Genomic DNA, 23,778 nt, shown 5'->3' on the forward strand with positions numbered 1-23,778 from the left:
ACTGCCCCAGACCATGACAGACTCTCCACCTCCAAATCGATCCCGCTCCAGGGTACAGGTCTCAGTGTAGCGGTCATTCCTTCGACGATAAACGCGAATCCGACCATGACCCCTGGTGAGACAAAACAGCGACTCGTCAGTGAAGAGCACTTTTTGCCAGTCCTGTCTGGTCCAGAGACGGTGGGTTTGTGCCCATAGGCGACTTTGTTGCCGGTGATGTCTGGTGAGGACCTGCCTTACAACAGGCCTACAAGCCCTCAGTCCAGCCTCTCTCAGCCTATTGCGTACAGTCTGAGCACTGATGAAGGGATTGTGCATTCCTGGTGCAACTCGGGCAGTTGCTGTTGCATCCTGCACCTGTCCCGCAAGTGTGATGTTCGGACGTACCGATCCTGTGCAGGTGTTGTTACACGTGGTCTGCCACTGTGAGGACAGTCAGCTGTCCATCCTGTCTCCCTGTAGTGCTGTCTTAGGAGTCTCACAGGAAGGACATTGCAATTTATTTCCCTGGCCACATCTGCAGTCCTCATGCCTCCTTGCAACATGCCTAAGGCACGTTCACACAGATGAGCAGGGACCCCAGGCATCTTTCTTTTGGTGTTTTTCAGAGTCAGTAGAAAGGCCTCTTTAGTGTCCTAAGTTTTCATAACTGTGACCGTAATTGCCTACCATTTGTAAACTGTTGGTGTCTTAACGACCGTTCCACAGGTGCATGTTCATTAATTGTTTATGGTTCATTGAACAAGCATGGGAAACAGTTAAAGGTTCACAAACCAGCTGAGAGGAATTGAAAACCAAAAGATAGAGATTGACATTTAGAAGTGAAAGGGGAAAGATAAATAGCCTCTTGTACTGAGACCACATGTCATTCTCCCCTCATCCGTCTAGACTTCCTTCCTCCTCAACCCTCTCTTTCCATTTCCAACTACCTCCTTGCTTTTCCTTTTCAAAACTTTTTTCTCCAAATTCTTTGTTCCCTCGCTATTCAATTCAATTCAGTTCAATTTAAGGGGCTTTATTGGAATGGGAAACATGTTTACATTACCAAAGCAAGTATTTCACCCCTTCCAACAGGCCAAAGACTCTCTTTCTACTCAACGGGCCAAAGACTCTCTTTCTACTCAACAGGCCAAAGAACAACAGGCCAAAGACTCTCTTTCTACTCAACAGGCCAAAGACTCTCTTTCTACTCAACAGGCCAAAGACTCTCTTTCTACTCAACAGGCCAAAGAGACTCAACAGGCCAAAGACTCTCTTTCTACTCAACAGGCCAAAGACTACTCAACAGGCCAAAGACTCTTTCTACTCAACAGGCCAAAGACTCTCTTTCTACTCAACAGGCCAAAGACTCTCTTTCTACTCAACAGGCCAAAGACTACTCAACAGGCCAAAGACTCTTTCTACTCAACAGGCCAAAGACTCAACAGGCCAAAGACTCTCTTTCTACTCAACAGGCCAAAGACTCTCTTTCTCAACAGGCCAAAGACTCTCTTTCTACTCAACAGGCCAAAGACTCTCTTTCTACTCAACAGGCCAAACACTCTCTTTCTACTCAACAGGCCAAACACTCTCTTTCTACTCAACAGGCCAAAGACTCTCTTTCTACTCAACAGGCCAAAGACTCTCTTTCTACTCAACAGGCCAAAGACTCTCTTTCTACTCTGTGCTTCCTCTGCTTCCCCCTTCTATTTCTCTCCCTCCATCCCTCTCTCCCTGGAGCAGTGTGTTGCAGAGAGTTGATCTCTCCCAGAGAGAGTGTCGTGTTTCTCTTTAAATGTCACCCTGTCTGGAGGTAAGGAAGGTAGGTAGGGATTGAGGAAGGGGGAAATTAGTCAGGGAAGCAAGGATGGAGGAGTGAGGGAGGGAGTAGAAAGAAAAATAAAGGAGGGAAAATACTCAGGCACACGGGATGAGTCATCCAAAATCTAACAGAGAGCGAGAGAGAGAGATGGAGAGTTGATCCCAGAGAGAGAGTTTCTCTTTAAATGTCACCCTGTCTGGAGGAGGAAGGTAGGTAGGGATTGAGGAGAGAGAGAGAGTCAGAGAAGCAAGGATGGAGAGAGAGGGAGGGAGAGAGAGAAAATAAAGGAGGGAAAATACTCAGGCAGAGGGATGAGATCTAACAGAGAGTGAGAGAGAGAGAGAGAGAGAGAGAGAGAGAGAGAGAGAGAGAGAGAGAGAGAGAGAAATGATCAAAGTCAACGACGAAGAGCAGTCACTGTGATGGATCCTAATTGAAGGCAGTGTGCATGAACATGCAAATGAGATGCCCCGTTATATTGTGGGTGAAAGTGTCTGCTTGAGAGCGAGGGGTGACACTCCTACACTTGACCAGACCACAAACTCATTACAGACATCCTGATTGAGACCAGAAGTCCATTCAGTCACACAAACTTTAATCAATACATTTTCCTCTAATATAATTTGGTCACACCCATTATTTTTAAAGTGTTTAAATGAGTGTTGGCTAACCGTTAGCTAGCGTGTAAATTAGTCTTTGCTAACCATTAACTAGAGTTTAAACGAGTGATGGCTAACCATTAGCTAGCGTGTAAATGAGTCTTTGCTAACTATTAACTAGCATTTAAATGAGTGTTAGCTAACCGTTAGCTGCCAAATGAAATAGAAAATGACTAAACGTGATCTTGAGACTGGCCTATCAAACTAGAGCATATACAGATTGAGATGCAATTCTAAACGCATCCATGAAAGCCAGTTATATCTAAGACATTGGCAAAATGCCATTGATATCTGTTGCAGATGTACGTTAAGGGTCAACGGTGTAATAGGTTGTGTTTTAGTACTGTGTATAAATGAATAGACCATGTCATGTATCCATTTCTTTATTAAGCTCTGACCTTCTGGGCTGTCATTGGATCATTGTGTCTCATGAGGTTGAATGTGAATGTGTGTGTCTGTGTGTCATAGAACTAGTGCATGGATCTACAGTATCTGTGTATATGCCATCTAGGAGTGTCCTAACCAGTCTATACCTCTGGGTCAGTGTCATCTCATGGATCAGTGAACAAGCCAGGCATTGGGCTGTGGAGCGAGTCATGAGCCTATCATTGGCCAGTGTGTGTGTGTGATGTGTGTTGTGTGTTGTGTGCTGTGTGTGCGTATAAACTAATGCGCGTGTGTGTGCGCATGTGTGCAATTCTCAATCCTATTGAGCCTATCAGTGGGACTGTCTGTGGGAGAATGGCTTTGGTAACAGGTTAAACGAACCAAACACTTTGATAAACATCAGATCACTGGTCACAATGAGCTCTCTGCACTGCCAGTCAATGGAGCCACTGACCTCCAACCGCTACAATTCTTTAGTCATGACTGTGACTATGGAGGGAGACACAGGCTCTGTCAGGGAGAGGGGGGATGAGGGAGAGAGGGGATGAGGGAGAGAGAGGGGATGATGGAGAGAGAGAGAGGGTGCGGCAGAGAGAGAGGGGATGAGGAAGAGAGATGAGGGAGAGAGAGAGAGGGGATGAGGGAGAGAGAGGGGGATGAGGGAGAGAGAGAGGGGGATGAGGGAGAGAGAGGGGGATGAGGGAGAGAGGGGATAAGGGAAAAAGAGAGGGAATGAGGTAGATACAGGGGATGAGGGAGAGAGACAGGGGATGAGGGAGAGAGAGAGGGGATGAAGGAGAGAGAGAAGGGATGAGGGAGAGAGAAGGGATGAGGGAGAGAGAGAGGGTGAGGGAGAGAGAGAATGGATGAGGGTGAGAGAGGGGATGAGGGAGAGAGTGGAGAAGGGATGAGAATGGGAGAGAGAAGGGATGAGGGAGAGAGAAGGGGGAGGGAGAGAGAGAGAGAGGGGATGAGGGAGAGAGAGAGGGGTGAGGGGCAGAGAGAGAGGGGATGAGGGAGAGAGAGTGGATAAGGGAGAGAGAGAGGGTGAGGGAGAGAGAGAATGGATGAGGGTGAGAGAGGGGATGAGGGAGAGAGGGAGAGGGTGCGGCAGAGAGAGAGGGGATGAGGGAGAGAGATGAGGGAGAGAGAGAGGGGATGAGGGAGAGAGAGGGGGATAAGGGAGAAAGAGAGGGAACGAGGGAGAGACAGGGGATGAGGGAGAGAGAGAGGGGATGAAGGAGAGAGAGAAGGGATGAGGGAGAGAGAGAGAGGATGAGGGAGAGAGAGAGAAGATGAGGGAGAGAGAGAGTGGGTGCGGCAGAGAGAGAGGGGATGAGGGAGAGAGAGGGGGATGAGGGAGAGAGAGGGGATAAGGGAGAAAGAGAGAGAATGAGGGAGAGACAGGGGATGAGGGAGAGAGATGGATAAGGGGAGAGAGAGGGGAGAGGGAGGGAGAGAATGGATGAGGGAGATAGATGAGATGAGGGAGAGAGAGAGGGGGATGAGGAGAGAGTGAGGAATGAGGGAGAGAGAGGGGGATGAAGGGGAGATAGAGAGGGGATGAAGGGAGAGAGAGAGGGGATGAAGGAGAGATAGAGAGGGGATGAAGGAGAGAGAGTGGGGATGAGGGAGAGAGAGAGGGGATGAGGGAGAGAGAGAGGGGATGAGGGAGAGAGAGTGGATAAGGGAGAGAGAGAGGGAATGAGGGAGATATAGGGGATGAGGGAGAGAGAGTGGGGATGAAGGAGAGAGGGGGCATGAGTGAGAGAGTGAGGGATGAGGGAGAGGGGATGAGGGAGAGAGAGAGGGGATGAAGGCAAGAGAGAGGGGATGAGTGAGAGAGTGCGGGATGAGGGAGAGAGTGAGGGGATGAGGGAGAGAGAGAGGGAATGAGGGAGATACAGGGGATGAGGGAGAGAGAGAGTGGGGATGAAGGAGAGAGAGAGGGGATTAGTGAGAGAGTGAGGGATGAGGGAGAGAGAGAGGGGATGAGGGAGAGAGAGCGGATGAGGGAGAAAGTGAGGGGATGAGGGAGATAGAGAGGGGATGAGAGAGAGAGGGTGTGGCAGAGAGAGAGAGGATGAGGGTAAGAGAAAAGGGATGAGGGATAGAGGGGATGAGAGGGGATGAGGGGTAGGGGATGAGGGAGAGCCAGGGATGAGGGTGTAGCAGAGAGAGGGGAGGAAGGGATAGACAAGGGATGAAGGAGGGTGAGAGAGGGTGTAGCAGAGAGAGAGGGCAGGAAGGAAAGAGCGAGAAGGGAGAGAGAGAGGGAATGAGGGAGATATAGGGGATGAGGGAGAGAGAGTGGGGATGAAGGAGAGAGGGGGCATGAGTGAGAGAGTGAGGGATGAGGGAGAGGGGATGAGGGAGAGAGAGAGGGGATGAAGGCAAGAGAGAGGGGATGAGTGAGAGAGTGCGGGATGAGGGAGAGAGTGAGGGGATGAGGGAGAGAGAGAGGGAATGAGGGAGATACAGGGGATGAGGGAGAGAGAGAGTGGGGATGAAGGAGAGAGAGAGGGGATTAGTGAGAGAGTGAGGGATGAGGGAGAGAGAGAGGGGATGAGGGAGAGAGAGCGGATGAGGGAGAAAGTGAGGGGATGAGGGAGATAGAGAGGGGATGAGAGAGAGAGGGTGTGGCAGAGAGAGAGAGGATGAGGGTAAGAGAAAAGGAATGAGGGATAGAGAGAGAGAGGATGAGGTAGAGAGAGAGCCAATGAGGGTGTGAGAGAGGGGATGAGGGATAGACAAGGGATGAAGGAGAGAGAGGGTGTAGCAGAGAGAGAGGGCAGGAAGGAAAGAGCGAGAAAGAGAGGCAGATAGAGAGAGAGGGTGAGAGTAGGAGAGTAGGAGAGAGCCAGAGAGTGAGAGAGAATAGCTGTGTCCTCAGAGCCAGACAGAGACGCCAGACACCGTCTGACACCAGGCTAACCTTTCATGGGGATGACAGGGGGCACACAGGAAGTCAGTGTGTGTGTACTTTCCTGTGGGGCATGTGTTATTATATAGGTCAGGATCAGCAACAGAGACATACTAATCTCTTTCTCTATGTCTCTCTATGTCTCTCTATCTCTGTCTATCTGTCTATCTACAGTGCTTTCAGAAAGTATTCAGACCTCTTTTTCCACATTTTGTTACATTACAGCCTTTTTCTAAAATTGATTGATTAAATAGTTGTTTTCCTCTCATCAATCTACACACAATACCTCTGAAGGACAAAGTAAACTCTGCTTTTTAGAAATATTTGCTAATTTATAAAATCTTTGAAACTGAAATAGAGAATTTGAACATGTTTTTAGACCCTTCACTCAGTACTTTGTTGAAGCGCCTTTGAAAACAATTACAGCACCGAGTCGTCTATGATGTTACAAGCTTGGCACATCTGCATTTGGGGAGTTTCTCCCATTCTTCTCTGCAGATTCTTTCAAGCTCTGTCAGGTTGGATGGGGAGCGTTGCTTCATAGCTACTTTAAGGTCTATCCAGAGATGTAAGATCGGGTTCATGTCTGGGCTCTGGCTGGGCCACTCAAGGACATTCAGAAACTTGTCCCGAAGCCACTCCTGCGTTGTCATGGCTGTGTGCTCAGGGTTGATGTCCTGTTGGAAGGTGAATCTTCGCTGAGGTCCTAAGCGCTTTTCATCAAGGATCTCTCTGTACTTTGATCCATTCATCTTTGTCTTGATCCTGACTAATCTCCCTGCCTCTGAAAAACACCCCCACAGGATGATGCTGCCACCCCAGCATGCTTCACCGTAGGGATGGTGCCAGGTTTCCTCTAGACGTGACGCTTGGCATTCAGGCCAAAGAGTTGAATCTCATGCTGCAGAGATGGTTGTCCTTCTGGAAGCTTCTCCCATCTCCACAGAGGAACTCTGAGCTCTGTCAGAGTGACCATCAGCTCTTTGGTCACCTCCCCGACCAAGGCCCTTCTCCCCCGATGGCTCAGTTTGGCGGGGCGGCCAGCTCTAGGAAGAGTCTTCAATGCTGCAGAAATGTTTTTGGACCCTTCCCCAGATCTGTGCCTTGACACAATCCTGTCTCGGCGCTCTACGGACAATTCCTTTGACCTCATGGCTTGGTTTTTGCTCTGACATGCACTGTCAACTGTGTGACCTAATTTAGACAGGTGTGTGCCTTTCCAAATCATGACCAATTAAGTTGTAGAAGCATCTCAAGGATTATATATGGAAATATGATTACCCTGAGCTCAATTTCGAGTCTCATAGCATGTCTGTCTGTCTGTCCGTCCCTCCCTCCCTCCCTCCCTCCCTCCCTCCCTCCCTCCCTACCTACCTACCTACCTACCTCTCTGCAAAGTATTGCATGGGAATATTAGCCTAATCGCAAGAAAAATACTTAGATTTTGGACATTTGAAAAGGTCCTAATGACGACCACTGTTCAGAGCACTGTGCCACCACAGTCCACAATGCACTGCTCAGAGCACTGCGCCACAACAGTTCACAATGCACTGCTCAGAGCACTGCGCCACCACAGTTCACAATGCACTGCTCAGAGCACTGCGCCACAACAGTTCACAATGCATTGCTCAGAGAACTGCGCCACCCCAGTTCACAATGCACTGCTCAGAGCACTGCGCCACCACAGTTCACAATGCACTGCTCAGAGCACTGCGCCACCACAAGCCACAATGCACTGCTCAGAGCACTGCGCCACAACAGTTCACAATGCACTGCTCAGAGCACTGCGCCACAACAGTTCACAATGCATTGCTCAGAGCACTGCGCCACAACAGTTCACAATGCATTGCTCAGAGCACTGCGCCACCACAGTCCACAATTCACTGCTCAGAGAACTGCGCCACCACAGTTCACAATGCATTGCTCAGAGCACTGCGCCACAACAGTTCACAATGCACTGCTGAGAGCACTGCGCCACCACAGTTCACACAGCTCTAGCAAGGCTACTTGATGGTAATAGTGAGTCTTTACATTATTTCATTTGAAACCTTCACCAAACCATAGCCCCAACCTTAACCACACGGAATTAATGGCTAAACTGTTAACCTTTGAGTTGTTTCTGTTTTACCCTGTAACCATGTGGAATTAACCCTGTAACCATGAGGAATTAACCCTGTAACCATGAGGAATTAACCCTGTAACCATGAGGAATTAACCCTGTAACCATGAGGAATTAACCCTGTAACCATGAGGAATTAACTCTGTAACCAAGTGGAATTAACCCTGTAACCATGAGGAATTAACCTTGTAACCATGAGGAATCAACCCTGTAACCATGAGGAATTAACCCTGTAACCAAGTGGAATTAACCCTGTAACCATGAGGAATTAACCCTGTAACCATGAGGAATTAACCCTGTAACCAAGTGGAATTAACCCTGTAACCAAGTGGAATTAACCCTGTAACCAAGTGGAATTAACCCTGTAACCACACGGAATTAACCCTATAACCATGAGGAATTAACCCTGTAACCATGAGGAATTAACCCTGTAACCATGATGAATTAACCCTGTAGCCATGATGAATTAACTCTGTAACCAAGTGGAATTAACCCTGTAACCATGAGGAATTTACCCTATAACCATGATGAATTAACTCTGTAACCAAGTGGAATTAACCCTGTAACCATGATGAATTAACCCTGTAACTATGAGGAATTAACCTTGTAACCATGATGAATTAACTCTGTAACCAAGTGGAATTAACCCTGTAACCATGATGAATTAACTCTGTAACCAAGTGGAATTAACCCTGTAACCATGAGGAATTAACCCTGTAACCATGAGGAATTAACCCTAACATGATGAATTAACCCCTGTGTAACAATGAATTAAAGCCATGATGAATTAATGAGTGGAATTAACCCTGTAACCATGAGGAATTAACCCATGATGAATTAACCTGAGGAATTAACCCTGTAACCATGAGGAATTAACCCTGTAACCATGAGGAATTAACCCTGTAACCATGAGGAATTAACCCTGTAACCATGAGGAATTAACCCTGTAACCATGAGGAATTAACCCTATAACTATGAGGAATTAACCCTGTAACCATGAGGAATTAACCCTGTAACCATGAGGAATTAACCCTGTAACCATGAGGAATTAACCCTGTAACCATGAGGAATTAATTTGTAAAAAATAGACGTGCATCCATAATACGTGGAAATTCGAAGGGATATCTTGTGGGAATACAGTTTGACTGTAAGAAGTGCAGATCAATTTGAAGTGGCGTTCAAAGTAGGACGTGAGACAATTGTTCCAATGATAAACGTAAGGGATAATCAACAAGGGGCTCTCTGCGTTCTATGGAAAATAATGAATGGCATGGAAGGTGTGTTCCATGACGCGCTAGCAGAGTTGCATTATATTACAGAAAACACATAGAGCCCCGAGTTGATCATCCCTTTTATACAATTGCTATAATTTAACACATTTGTTGGTAGAAATGTGTTCAACATCCACTGAAGAAACTAGCAGATTTATTAGATACTAGATAGCCAGTATACTAGAAGCAGCTCAAACCTACAACATGTAACAAATGAACTATAGCCATTGAATTCTACCGTGCAAATATACTGTGCGCTATAGGGAAATAATGCATGCCCTAGAATGCCCTTCAAGCCAATCAGAAACTAGTATTCAATAAGGTGATGGGTCTAGGTCAACCTGTTACACATCAGGCTTTCTCTGTTCAGAGGTTAAAGTTATGATCACCTGCATTATTCACCTTGTCAGGACATCTTGAGATCAGTGTGGTGAGGTCAGGGGAAGTCTTTAGAGGATGTATGAAGCCATATTTCACTATGAGGCATGTGATTATGATGTTGATGAAGATGATGTCATGATGATGACATGATGATGAAGACCATCTTACCTTCAGAGGTTAGGGTGAAGACCTCTTTGGGGATGTAGAGTTTGTCTTCGGCGGAACGAGCCCAGTCCTTCATTCCCCTCCTGCCCTTCATGGGGAAGTTGATGTCACTGGAGACCGCTGTCACGGGCTCTCGCTGTATTGTAATCACTATGGAGACAAAACATACCGTTATCTCTATGGAGATAAAACATATTGTTATCTCTATGGAGACAAAACATACCGTTATCTCTATGCAGATAAAATATATTGTTATCTCTATGGAGACCAAACATACCGTTATCTCTATGCAGATAAAACATATTGTTATCTCTATGGAGACAAAACATATCATTATCTCTATGGAGACTAAACATATTGTTATCACTATGGAGACAAAACATATTGTTATCACTATGGAGACAAAACACATCGTTATCTCTATGGAGACAAATAAAAATCATGAGTTGACGAACACCCAAAATAGGTAGAGAGGTGCTGACTAATGGAAAGGTAAACTTATTTGAGTTGGTAGTGTTGAGGATAAGACTGCAAAAATGCTGTTACATTTCCCTAAGATATCCAGAGGGAATAAGATAACCACAGGGAATAACCCATTACAGTCTATAGTAAGCCCTGTCTAAGCCGGGGGGTTACTGCTAAGCTATATGGACTTGTTTTAACTTCTTGGATATAGGGGGCGCTCTTTTAATTTTTGGATAAATAAACATTCCCGTTTTTAACAAGATATTTTGTCACGAAAAGATGCTCGACTATGCATATAATTGACAGCTTTGGAAAGAAAACACTCTGACTATTCCAAAACTGCAAAGATATTGTCTGTGAGTGCCACACAACTGATGCTACAGGCGAAACCAAGATGAAATTTCAAAAAGGAAGTGCCCCAGATTTTGAAGGCGCTGTGTTCCAATGTCTCCTTATATGGCTGTGAATGGGCCAGGAATGAGCTTACACTTTCTGTCGTTTCCCCAAGGTGTCTGCAGCATTGTGACGTATTTGTAGGCATATCATTGGAAGATTGACCACTACATCTACCAGGTGCTCGCTTGGTGTCCTCCGTCACAATTATTGCGTAATCTCCAGCTGCGTGTATTTTTCCATTTGCTTCCGATGAGAAAACCCAACTTCCACGAATGATTTATCATCTAATAGATATGTGAAAAACACCTTGAGGATTGATTCTAAACAACGTTTGCCATGTTTCTGTCGATATTATGGAGTTAATTTGGAAAAAAGTTTGGCGTTGTAATGACTGAATTTTCTTTTTTTTTTCTTAGCCAAACGTGATGAACAAAACGGAGCGATTTCTCCTACACAAATTATCTTTTTGGAAAAAATGAACATTTGCTATCTCCTCATTGAAAACATCCGAAGTTCTTCAAAGGTAAATGATTTTATTTGAATGCTTTTCTTGTTTTTGTGAAAATGCTGCCTGCTGAATGCTAGGCTTAATGCTATGCTAGCTATCAATACTCTTACACAAATGCTTGTGTAGCTATGGTTGAAAAGCATATTTTGAAAATCTGAGATGACAGTGTTGTTAACAAAAGGCTAAGCTTGTGAGTGAATATATTTCTTTCATTTAATTTGCAATTTCATGAATAGTTAACGTTGCGTTATGGTAATGAGCTTGAGGCTATGATTACGCTCCCGGATACGGGATTGCTCGACGCAAGAAGTTAAGAAGGTCATACCAAGGATCATTTTACTATTTGATTTTAAATTGTAAGACCCCTTGAAGTATAAAAAATTATTTGATTTAAAAAATTGGATTTGGGTTTACTGCTATTAACTCATACAAACACATTGAATAACAAATTCACTTCATGGAACAACAACACCCCAAAAAAATTGTGGAAGGAAGTGTCTGTCCTATATCTGCGAGATAAAATAAAGTTAACCCCTTATTTTTGGCACTAAACAGTCTCCATATATACAGTACTTCCATTCATTTTTTCAACTGGTACCGGGGGACCTTCAGAGGAGTATTGTGAGGCCTGTGGATGTCCTATAGCAAAACAACCATCACGGGTGTGTTCATGAGAATCTCTCCTTTCCCCCAGAGAGGTCATATTAGTGTGTAGCCAAAACTGTTCGGACGCTACAGAAGTTGTCAGATCGTCTGAACCGACTTCAGACAAGTCCTAAGATGCTTGTAGAGGTTGTAGAGCAAAACGGAGAACACCATTTTGTGAGAAGACTGATTTTCGGGATGGTCTGACACACACTGTGCTAGCTCTGTCACCTTTCACAGCAGATGCGGAAGTGCGACTTCGGCGTATGCAGTGGATTGAGACGTATCCAACGCATCACAGATTTTTATGGGGATTCTTTATCACACTAACTAGATTTCCACAGGATGCGGATATCGACTCGAGGGGGGAAAGATTCCCACAGGGAATAAGAAACCCACAGGAAACAAGATACCCACTGGGAAAAAGTCACCCACAGGGAATAAGATACCCACAGGGAATAAGATACCCACAGGGAACAAGACACCCACAGAATAAGAGACCCACAAGGAATAAGAGACCCTAAGGGAATAAGACACCACAGAGGAATAAAGACATAGGGAATAAGACACCCACCACCCACAGGGAACAAGACACCCACTGGGAATAAGATACCCACAGGGAACAAGACACCCACTGGGAATAAGATACCCACAGGGAACAAGACACCCGCAGGGAATAAGACACCCACCGGGAATAAGACACCCACAGGGAATAAGACACCCACAGGGATTAAGACACCCACAGGGATTAAGACACCCACTGGGAATAAGATACCCACAGGGAACAAGATACCCACTGGGATTAAGATACCCACAGGGAACAAGATGCCCACTGGGAACTAGATTTCCACAGGATGCGGATATCGACTCGAGGGGGGAAAGATTCCCACAGGGAATAAGAAACCCACAGGAAACAAGATACCCACTGGGAAAAAGTCACCCACAGGGAATAAGATACCCACAGGGAATAAGATACCCACAGGGAACAAGACACCCACAGGGAATAAGACACCCATAGGGAACAAGACACCCACTGGGAATAAGATACCCACAGGGAACAAGATGCCCACTGGGAACAAGATGCACACTGGGAATAAGATACCCACGGGGAACAAGATACCAACTGGGAATAAGATATCCACGGGGAACAAGATTCCCACGGGGAATAATATACCCACAGGGAACAAGATACCCACTGGGAATAAGACACCCACAGGGAATAAGAGACCCACAAGGAATAAGAGACCCACAGGGAATAAGACACTCACAGGGAATAAGACACCCACTTGGAATAAGATACCCACAGGGATAAGACACCTACAGGGAATAAGATACCCACAGGGAATAAGATACCCACAGGGAATAAGATACCCACAGGGAATAAGATACCCACAGGGAACAATATACCAACTGGGAATAAGATATCCACGGGGAACAAGATTCCCACGGGGAATAATATACCCACAGGGAACAAGATACCCACTGGGAATAAGACACCCACAGGGAATAAGAGACCCACAAGGAATAAGAGACCCACAGGGAATAAGACACTCACAGGGAATAAGACACCCACTTGGAATAAGATACCCACAGGGAAAAGACACCTACAGGGAATAAGATACCCACAGGGAATAAGATACCCACAGGGAATAAGATACCCACAGGGAATAAGATACCCACAGGGAATAAGATACCCACAGGGAACAAGACACCCACTGGGAATAAGATACCCACAGGGAACAAGACACCCACTGGGAATAAGATACCCACAGGGAACAAGACACCCGCAGGGAATAAGACACCCACCGGGAATAAGACACCCACAGGGAATAAGACACCCACAGGGATTAAGACACCCACAGGGATTAAGACACCCACTGGGAATAAGATACCCACAGGGAACAAGATACCCACTGGGATTAAGATACCCACAGGGAATAAGATACCCACAGGGAACAAGACACCCACAGGGAATAAGATACCCACTGGGAATAAGACACCCAAAGGGAATAAGACGCCCAAAGGGAATAAGCAGGAAAAACTGGAATCCTCTAACCAGGATTTCTTGAAAACCTGGGAGTTTGGGGAAAGTTACTGGAATTTTGCACCCCTACCTGTGAGTGTTAAACTGACTACTCACTGAGGTTGTTGGTGACCACCAGGAAACTCTGGAAGGGTTTCTGATCCTCTCCAATCAGATGGATGAAGTCCTCCAAGATACGCATGAGATGGGCCGTACCAGGAGAAACCTGGGCATGGGGAAGCGAGTGAGAGAGAGAGAGAAAGAGAGAGAGAGAGAGAGAGAGAGAGAGAGAAGGGGGAGGAGGGGGAGAGAGAGAAGGGAGAGTGTGAGAAAGACAGAGAGAACAATATCATGAATACAACTTTCTTTCATAGACAAATATTGAATTACCGACTGTCATTCTCTCTCATTCTCTCTCTCATTTCATACACCAGTCTAAGTGTATCTTCTGTTCCTGTGAATTTCATGTTGCCAGAAGGAAGTGTCACAGCTAAAGAATCACCAATAACCTATTTACCACCAACACATTACAACAGTCATTGGCTTGCTGGCACTCGTTAGCCCCGTATGCTAAGTGCAGCTAATTAGCAGACAAGGGACATAATGCCTTTTACTGTATGTCTGCTGAGGCGGAATCCCAAATTACACCATATTCCCTATATAGTGCACTATTTTAGACCAGAGCTCTTTGGCACTGGACAAAAATAGTGCACTTCATATAAAATAGGGTGCCATAGGAAATCCAGCCTAAGGTATTGGTATCAGTAAAGTATGGGAAGATCATGACTTGATTGTTTTGCAGTGGCTTGATTGCAGCGTATCGTCTCATTTGATTGTCAAAACATCATCATCGTAATTACCGCATTAATATTTCAATACTGTGCTCTCTCCCTCTCTCTTCACGTTATACATGTGGTCCTTAAACAGACACTCTTATCCAGAGCATCTTAGTCCACACATTGAACTAAGGTAGGTGGTAACTAAAACGGTCCTCAGAAAAGCAGCTATCTCAGTCTGTGTACGCATGTGTGCTGTTGTTGAGTGTTATGGTAATGGATGTGTGTGTATTGATAATATGTACAATTGAAGTCGGAAGTTTACATACACTAAGTTGACTGTACACTAAGTTGACTGCCTTTAACAGCTTGGAAAATTCCAGAAAATTACATCATGGCTTTAGAAGCTTCTGACAGGCTAATTGACATAATTTGAGTCAGTTGGAGGTGTACCTGTGGATGTATCTCAAGGCCGACATTCAAACTCAGTGCCTCTTTGCTTGACATCATGGGAAAATCTAAAGAAATCAGCCAAGACCTCAGAAAAAAATGCAGACCTCCACAAGTCTGGTTCATCCTTGGGAGCAATTTCCAAACGCCTGATGGTACCACGTTCATCTGTACAAACAATAGTACGCAAGTATAAACACCATGGGACCACAGCCATCATACTGCTCAGGAAGGAGACGCAACCTGTCTCCTAGAGATGAACGTACTTTGGTGCAAAAAGTGCAAATAAATCCCAGAACAAAAGCAAAGGACCTTGTGAAGATGCTGGAGGAAACAGGTACAAAATTATCTATATCCACAGTAAAAGGAGTCCTATATCGACATAACCTGAAAGGCCCCTCAGCAAGGAAGAAGCCACTGCTCCAAAACCGCCATAAAAAAAGCCAGACTACGGTTTGCAACTGCACATGGAGACAACGATCATACTTTTTGTTCTGATTTAACAAAAATAGAACTGTTTGGCCATAATGACCATCATTATGTTTGGAGGAAAAAGGGGGAGGCTTGAAAGCCGAAGAACACATGCTTCTACACCTGCATTGCCTGCTGTTTGGGGTTTTCGGATGGGTTTCTGTACAGCACTTTGAGAAATCAGCTGATGTAAGAAGGGCTTTATAAATACATTTGATTTGTAATTTGATTTGAACACCATCCCAACCGTGAAGTATGGGGGTGGCAGCATCATGTTGTGGGGGTGCTTTGCTGCAGGAGGGACTAGTGCACTTTACAAAATAGATGGCATCATGAGGTGGGAAAATTATGTGGATATATTGAAGCAACATCCCAAGACATCAGTCAGGAAGTTAAAGCTTGGTCGCAAATGAGTCTTCTAAATGGACAATGACCCCAAGCATACTTCCACAGTTGTGGCAAAATGGCTTAAGGACAACAACGTCAAGGTATTGGAGTGGCCATCACAAAGCCCTGACCTCAACCCCAGAGACAATTTGTGGGCAGAACTGAAAAAGCATGTGCGAGCAAGGAGGCCTATAAACCTGACTCAGTTACAACAGCTCTGTCAGGAGGAATGGGCCAAAATTCAACCAACTTATTGTGGGAAGCTTGTGGAAGGTTACCTGAAACGTTTGACCCAAGTTAAACAATTTAAAGGCAATGCTACCAAATACTAATTGAGTGTATGTAAACTTCTGACCCACTGGGAATGTGATGAAATAAATAAAAGCTGAAATAAATCATTCTCTCTACTATTATTCTGACATTTCACATTCTTAAAATAAAGTGGTGATCTTAACTGACTTAAGACAGGGAAATTTTACTAGGATTAAATGTCAAAACTGAGTTTAAATGTATTTGGCTAAGGTGTATGTAAACTTCCCACTTCATATATATGTTGGGGGCATTATGCTACGTGTGCTGTTGTGATAAAAAAAAAAATGTTTCAATTAACTACGCAAGCCAGTTAAGTTAAAGAACATATTCTTATTTACAATGACAGCCTAGGAACAGTGGGTTAACTGCCTTTTTTTTAACCTTGTCAGATGAGGGTTTTGATCTAGCAACCTTTCAGGTACTGACCCAACACTCTAACCACAAGGCTACCTTCAGCCTCGCTGACTAGGCATTATCTCATGTGTGCTGTTGTTGTGTGCCATGATAATGGCTATGTGTGTTATGATAAAATGTATGTTGGGGGATATAGCATGTGCATTGGGGTCATATGCATCGTTTAATAACTAAATATGGATGTGCGCACACACACACAAGAACTACAGGAAACGTATGATCTCTGTAATTGCAAACAAAGGTTTCTGTCCCATATATTAAGTTCTGCTTTTCTGATGTATCAAATACTTATGTCATGCAATAAAATGCAAATTAATTACTTAAAAATCATACAATGTGATTTCTGGATTTTTGTTTTAGATTCCGTCTCTCACAGTTGAAGTGTACCTATGATAAAAATGACAGACCTCTACATGCTTTGTAAGTAGCAAAACCTGCAAAATCGGCAGTGTATCAAATACTTGTTCTCCCCACTGTGTATATACAGTGTTATAACGATGTGCAAATGGTTAAAGAACAAAAGGGAAAATAAATTAGCTTAAATATGTGTTGTATTTACAATGGTGTTTGTTCTTCACTGGTTGACCTTTACTTGTGGCAACAGGTCACAAATCTTGGTGCTGTGATGGCACACTGTGGTATTTCACGCAGTAGATATTGGAGTTTATAAAAATCGGGTTTGTTTTCGAATTCTTTGTGGATCTGTGTAATCTGAGGGAAATATGTGTCCCTAATATGGTCATACATTGGGCAGGAGGACAGGAAGTGAAGCTCAGTTTCCACCTCATTTTGTGAGCAGTGTGCACATAGCCTGTCTTCTCTTGAGAGCCAGGTCTGCCTACAGCGGTCTTTCTCAACAGCAAGGCTATGCTCACTGAGTCTGTACATAGTCAAAGCTTTCCTTTAGTTTGGGTCAGTCACAGTGGTCAGGTATTCTGCCAATGTGTACTCTCTGTTTAGGGTCAGTCACAGTGGTCAGGTATTCTGCCACTGTGTACTCTCTGTTTAGGGTCAGTCACAGTGGTCAGGTATTCTGCCACTGTGTACTCTCTGTTTAGGGTCAGTCACAGTGGTCAGGTATTCTGCCACTGTGTACTCTCTGTTTAGGGTCAGTCACAGTGGTCAGGTATTCTGCCACTGTGTACTCTCTGTTTAGGGTCAGTCACAGTGGTCAGGTATTCTGCCACTGTGTACTCTCTGTTTAGGGTCAGTCACAGTGGTCAGGTATTCTGCCACTGTGTACTCTCTGTTTAGGGTCAGTCACAGTGGTCAGGTATTCTGCCACTGTGTACTCTCTGTTTAGTTTTAAATAGAACTCTAGTTTGCTCTCTTCTTTTGTTAATTCTTTCCAATGTGTTAAGTAATTATCTTTTTTTTCTCATGATTTGGTTGGGTCTAATTGTGCTGCTGTCCTGGGGCTCTGTGGGGTGTTTGTGTTTGTGAACAGAGCCCCAAGACCAGCTTGCTTAGGGGACTCTTCTCCAGCTTCATCTCTCTGTAGGTGATGGCTTTGTTATGGAAGATTTGGGAATTGCTTCCTTTTAGGTGGATTTTGATAATTAGTGGGTATCGGCCTAATTCTGCTCTGCATGCATTATTTGGTGTTCTACGTTGTACACAGAGAATGTTTTTGCAGATTTCTGCATGCAGAGCCTCAATTTATTGTTTGTCCCATTTTGTAAATTCTTGTTGGTGAGCGGACCCCAGACCTCACAACAATAAAGGGCAATGGGTTATACAACTGATTTAAGTACTTTTAGCCAGATTCTATTTGGTATGTCACATTTTATGTTGCTTTTGATGGCAGGGAATGCCCTTCTTGCCTTGTCTCTCAGATCATTCATAGCTTTGTGGAAGTTACCTGTGACACTGATGTTTAGGCCAAGGTATGTATAGTTTTTTTGTGTGCTCTAGGGCAATGGTGTCTAGATGGAATTTGTAGTCCTGGCGACTGGACCTTTTTTGGAACACCATTATTTTGGTCTTACTGAGATTTACTGTCAGGGCCCATGTCTGGCAGAATCTGTGCAGGAGATCTAGCTGCTGCTGTAGGCCCTTCTTGGTTGGTGACAGAAGCACCAGATCATCAGCAAACAGTAGACATTTGACTTCAGATTCTAGTAGGGTGAGGCCGGGTGCTGCAGACTGTTCTAGTGCCCTCGCCAATTTGTTGATATATATGTTGAAGAGGATGGAGCTTAAGCTGCATTCCTGTCTCACCCCACGGGCCTGTGGGAAGAAATGTGTGTGTTTTTTGCCTATTTTAACCTCACACTTCCTGTTTGTGTACATGGATTTTATAATGTTGTATGTTTTACCACCAACACCACTTTCCATCAATTTGTATAGCATACCCTCATGCCAAATTGAGTCAAAGGATTTTTTTGAAGTCAACAAAGCATGAGAAGACTTTGCCTTTGTTTTGGTTTGTGTGTTTGTCAATTAGGGTGTGCAGGGTGAATACATGATCTGTTGTATGATAATTTGGTAAAAAGACAATTTGACATTTGCTCAGTAGATTGTTTTCACTGTGGAAATGGGAAAATTAACAGCAGACTTCTACAAGGTTGCTGTTGACACATATCCCACAGTAGTTATTAGGGTCAAATTTGTCTCCACTTCTGTGGAGATCAGTCCTTGGTTCCAAATATATATATATTTATTTTTACCTTCATTTAACTAGGCAAGTCAGTTAAGAACAATTTTTATTTTCAATGACAGCCTAGGAACAGTGTGTTAACTGCCTGTTCAGGGGCAGAACGACAGATGTTTTACCTTGTCAGCTTGGGGACTCAATCTTGAAATCTTTCGGTTACTAGTCCCACGCTCTAACAACTAGGCTTCCTGCCGCCCCAGGTAGCCTAAATATTGGGGAAGATGCCAGAGCTAAGGATGATGTTGAAGAGTTTTAGTATAGCTAATTGGAATTTGTTGTCTGTATATTTCATCATTTCATTGAGGATACCATCAACACCACATGCCTTTATGGGTTGTAGGGTTTGTATTTTGTCATGTAGCTCATTCAAGGTAATTGGATAATCCAATGGGTTCTGGTAGTCACACACACACACACACACACACACACACACACACACACACACACACACACACACACACACACACACACACACACACTGGTTGTCAGTATGTACACAGTCTGGAGTATGATCTGTGCTGAATGGTAAACAGGTGTGATTTTACAACTCTTCTGATAATGACATAAACACTGCTATCAAATTCATCCAACTGTGACAGAGCCAGACACTCTGACACACACACACACACACACACACACACACACACACACACACACACACTAAAACAACAGTTTAAAAGCCTACCTGATGAGCGTCTTCCCACTTCTCAAGGTTTTCCATGTCCAACATATAGCTGACTACCTGGAAGAATTTCTGAGGAAAGAGAAGAGGAGGGTTGACTTTTGGGGAGCTGAGGGGTGTGAGTTTACATGCAACATGTAGGGATGTAGGTGTGTGTTTTATCTGTCTGTTTTCTCCCCGTAGGTGTTGTGTTTTATCTGTCTGTATATGTCACCCACCTGCGAGTTGTCAGGAGCTGTAGTTTGCTCTCTTGAACGTTTGTGTGTGTGTGTGTGTGTGTTTGCGTGCGTGCGTGCGCGCGTGTGTGTGTGTGTTTGCGTGCGTGCGTGTGTGTGTGTGTGTGGGTGTGTATTTGTGTCCTCCCCACCCACCTGTGTGTCGTCGGGAGCTGGGATGTAGGTTGCTCTCTTGAAGGTGTCCGTCACATTTCGGAGAATCTCTGTGGAGAACAGGAGGTCACCACTGTAGTAGCTCCTCCTCTGTAAGAGATCCAGGAGATTCCTCACGACCTGAGACATGCCCTCTCCAGCCAGGGTCCTCTGACCCTTCGCAAGATGCTCTCGCAACTGGAGACAGCAGGGGAGGAGAGAGGGTATAGAAACACGGGTTAGAGAGAGATGGGGAGGGAGAGAGGGTATAGAAACACGGGTTAGAGAGAGATGGGGAGGGAGAAAGGGTATAGAAACACGGGTTAGAGAGAGATGGGGAGGGAGAGAGGGGGAGAGAACAAGAGAAAGAGAGAGAGAGAACAAGAGAAAGAGAGAGAGAAAGAGAGAGAGTCAACAAGAGAAAGACAGAGAGAACAAGAAAGAGAGAGAGACAGAGAGAGAGAGATGGGGGTGATGTAGAGAGAGAGAGATAGAGGTGAGGTAGAGAGTAGAGAGAGAGATAGAGGTGAGGTAGAGGGTAGAGAGAGAGAGAGAGAGAGAGAGGTGAGGTAGAGAGAAAGATAGAGGTGAGGTAGAGAGTAGAGAGAGAGCGAGGTGAGGTAGAGAGCAGAGAGAGAGAGAGAGATAGAGAGAGAGTAGAGAGAGAGCGAGGTGAGGTAGAGAGCAGAGAGAGAGATGGAGGTGAGGTAAAGAGTACACAGAGAGAGATGGAGGTGAGGTAAAGAGTACACAGAGCGAGAGAGAGAGAGAGAGAGATAGAGGTGAGGTAGAGAGCACACACAGAGAGAGAGAGAGAGAGAGAGAGAGAGAGAGAGAGAGAGGTGAGGTAGAGAGCAGAGAGAGAGAGATAGAGGTGAGGTAGAGAGAGAGAGATAGAGGTGAGGTAGAGAGCAGAGAGAGAGATATAGGTGAGGAAGAGAGCAGAAGGAGAGAGATAGAGGTGAGGAAGAGAGTACAGAGGAGAGAGAGAGAGAGAGAGAGAGAGAGAGAGAGAGAGAGAGAGAGAGAGAGAGAGAGAGAGAGAGATATAGGTAAGGTAGAGAGCAAAGAGTAGAGAGAGAAAGATCTGAGGCTTCTTATCCATCTATCTTTGCTTGGGATCAGTAGGTATTATAGGTATGTAAGGGTACTGAATGTCATAAATGACCAGTATCTTGGTCAAGTACCTAGCCCTCAGCACCTAGCCCTCCGCACCTAGCCCTCATCCCATAGCCCTCAACACCTATCCCTCAGCCCCTAGCCCCCAGTACCTAGCCCTCAGCCCACAGCCCCCAGTACCTAGCCCTCAGCCCCTAGCCCCTCAGCTCCTAGCCCTCAGCCCGTAACACTCAGACTCTAACCCTCATTCCATAGCCCTCAGCTCCTAGCCCTCAGCTCCTAGCCCTCAGCCCCTAGCCCTCAGCCCCTAGCCCTCAGCCCGTAACACTCAGACTCTAACCCTCATTCCCTAGCCCTCAGCTCCTAGCCCTTAGCCACTAGCCCTCAGCCCCTAGCCCTCAGCCCCTAACACTCAGACTCTAACCCTCAGCCCCAAGCCCTTATTAGGCATTTTTGCAGATATAACTGGATAGATACTGGCTACTCTATGTATTCCACATTGCTGCATGACACTTTGACTGAAATCCACGTACACACACACACACACACACACACACACACACACACACACACACACACACACACACACACACACACACACACACACACACACACACACACACACACACACACACACACACACACACACACACACACACACACACACACACACACACACACACACGTGATCTTCAGTCACAACAGCAATCAAACCTAATGAACCGTAGCTCCATGCTAATGAAAGGTTAGTGGTGAACGCAGGCCTAGGCTAACAGTGCAATCAACCAATCACAGCACGCCTGGTGGCCACCCCGTTGGCTTCCATTATCGCCATGGAGACAGACGGTCAGAGGTCACGACAGTCGATGATAAATCTCAGTTACCCAGAAGTAAAATGATCTAAAAGATTATCTAAAAGTGTAATTTCTTGTTAACTATTGTGATTACCTTTGTGTAAAGGAAGGAAGCGACGTTTCCTCCCTTGTAAACAGACATTTTTGGCCAAACCACTCCTTCCGCTAATTTCACTTGTATTTATAATGGCCAAAAAGGACATTTTCGCTTCACTGCGCCCGTTTAAGCAACGCCTTTGCCCAATCCTGATTCATCCAAATCATCAATGATGAAAACCAAAAACCAGGAACTACTGCTGTTCGTAATCACTCTATGTGAGCCTTGACAGATTCTTGCCGTTTCAACTTCCATGAGAATCTGTCCATAAGAGATTAGTCAATGATTAACCAATGCATTCATTAAACAATGGATGAAAGCAGTAACTCATTAGAGAGGGAGAAAGTGTTTAGAGTGATGACAATGCTACTTATGACTAACTGGACAAACTTTTCACAGAAAGTTATTCATGGCCAGAAATCATAAACCATCTCAGAGTTGAGTGCTGATCTAGGATCAGGCCCCACATGTTTATGTAATATTATTCATTATTATTTAAAAAGGCAAAACTGATCTCAGCACTCTTACTATAAGACACTTTATGAATACAATCCCACGTCTATTGACGGGCAAACAAATACGATGTGGGCGTCGCCATAATTCATTTATTCAACCTGTGTTGGGCAAGGTCAGTCTTCGAGAACAAATTGTTTATTTAAACAGCGATCTGTTTAATCATTGAGTTGTTCATAATACAGGCTAGAAGAAGAAAGGATGTCCGTAGTTTGGAAATAGCGATGGAAATATTGAGGAAGTGGAAGACATGCTAAAATGACAACATTAAGCACATGTGCATTTCAAATGTACAAAGTTCAAATGGCTCTGCTATGACTTACTACTAAATATGACAAGAACAGAAGACTTTCTGCTAGTTGTCTATGCGTTAGTATGCACCATCTGGATAGAAGGTAGCTTACTAAAATGCATTCACAATAACGCCGCGGCACAGGTGGCTCATTGAGCATGTTATACAAGACCAACTGTATTTGAATAAATGAGATGTGAATAGAGAGAGCGTGAAAAAGGGCCTTACAGATAAATGTAAATATCTGAATTCCATCGAGACGCATCTGGCGAAGCTCGGAGGACCCCAGTAAGCAACTCCATTAGCGTCCAGCAAGCAACGACGACTAGCAGATCCTAGAGAGAGAGAGGAGAGAGAGAACGAGATGCCATTGTTATGTAAAACTTAACAGCAATAACACATTGGTTTCATGTTATCCAGTAACCTCATGAGATTCTCATTGCAACTTGTTTCCAACATAGTATACCCACTATAATGTAGAACGAAGGTCAACCTCAGGTCAACCATCCACCTAACACTATCTAATATACAACTACTCTATAAGGTCACACACATAGTATACATGTACACAGTTATTGAGAGGGAAACATAGAAACATTTGTGCTTCTACACCTGCATTGCTTGCTGTTTGGGGTTTTAGTCTG

At 44.8% G+C, this 23,778-nt stretch overlaps 1 protein-coding gene across 1 annotated transcript in view; it reads right to left on the reverse strand.

Annotated features, from left to right (window-relative positions):
* The window catches only part of LOC112240222 (adhesion G protein-coupled receptor B2-like), a 199,434-nt gene extending 175,970 nt beyond the window's left edge, over positions 1-23,464 (reverse strand). Inside the window, exons 1-5 of the mRNA XM_042309838.1 lie at positions 23,363-23,464; positions 20,263-20,457; positions 19,895-19,963; positions 13,861-13,969; positions 9,710-9,856 (exon numbers count right to left, since the gene is read on the reverse strand). Of these exons, the coding sequence (XP_042165772.1) occupies positions 9,710-9,856; positions 13,861-13,969; positions 19,895-19,963; positions 20,263-20,457; positions 23,363-23,389 (547 nt within the window). The 5' untranslated portion in view covers positions 23,390-23,464. The remainder of the gene's footprint in view (positions 1-9,709; positions 9,857-13,860; positions 13,970-19,894; positions 19,964-20,262; positions 20,458-23,362) is intronic.
* Positions 23,465-23,778: the final 314 nt, after the last annotated feature.

This window comes from Oncorhynchus tshawytscha, linkage group LG31 (assembly GCF_018296145.1).
Source record: "Oncorhynchus tshawytscha isolate Ot180627B linkage group LG31, Otsh_v2.0, whole genome shotgun sequence".
Lineage (NCBI taxonomy): Eukaryota > Metazoa > Chordata > Actinopteri > Salmoniformes > Salmonidae > Oncorhynchus > Oncorhynchus tshawytscha.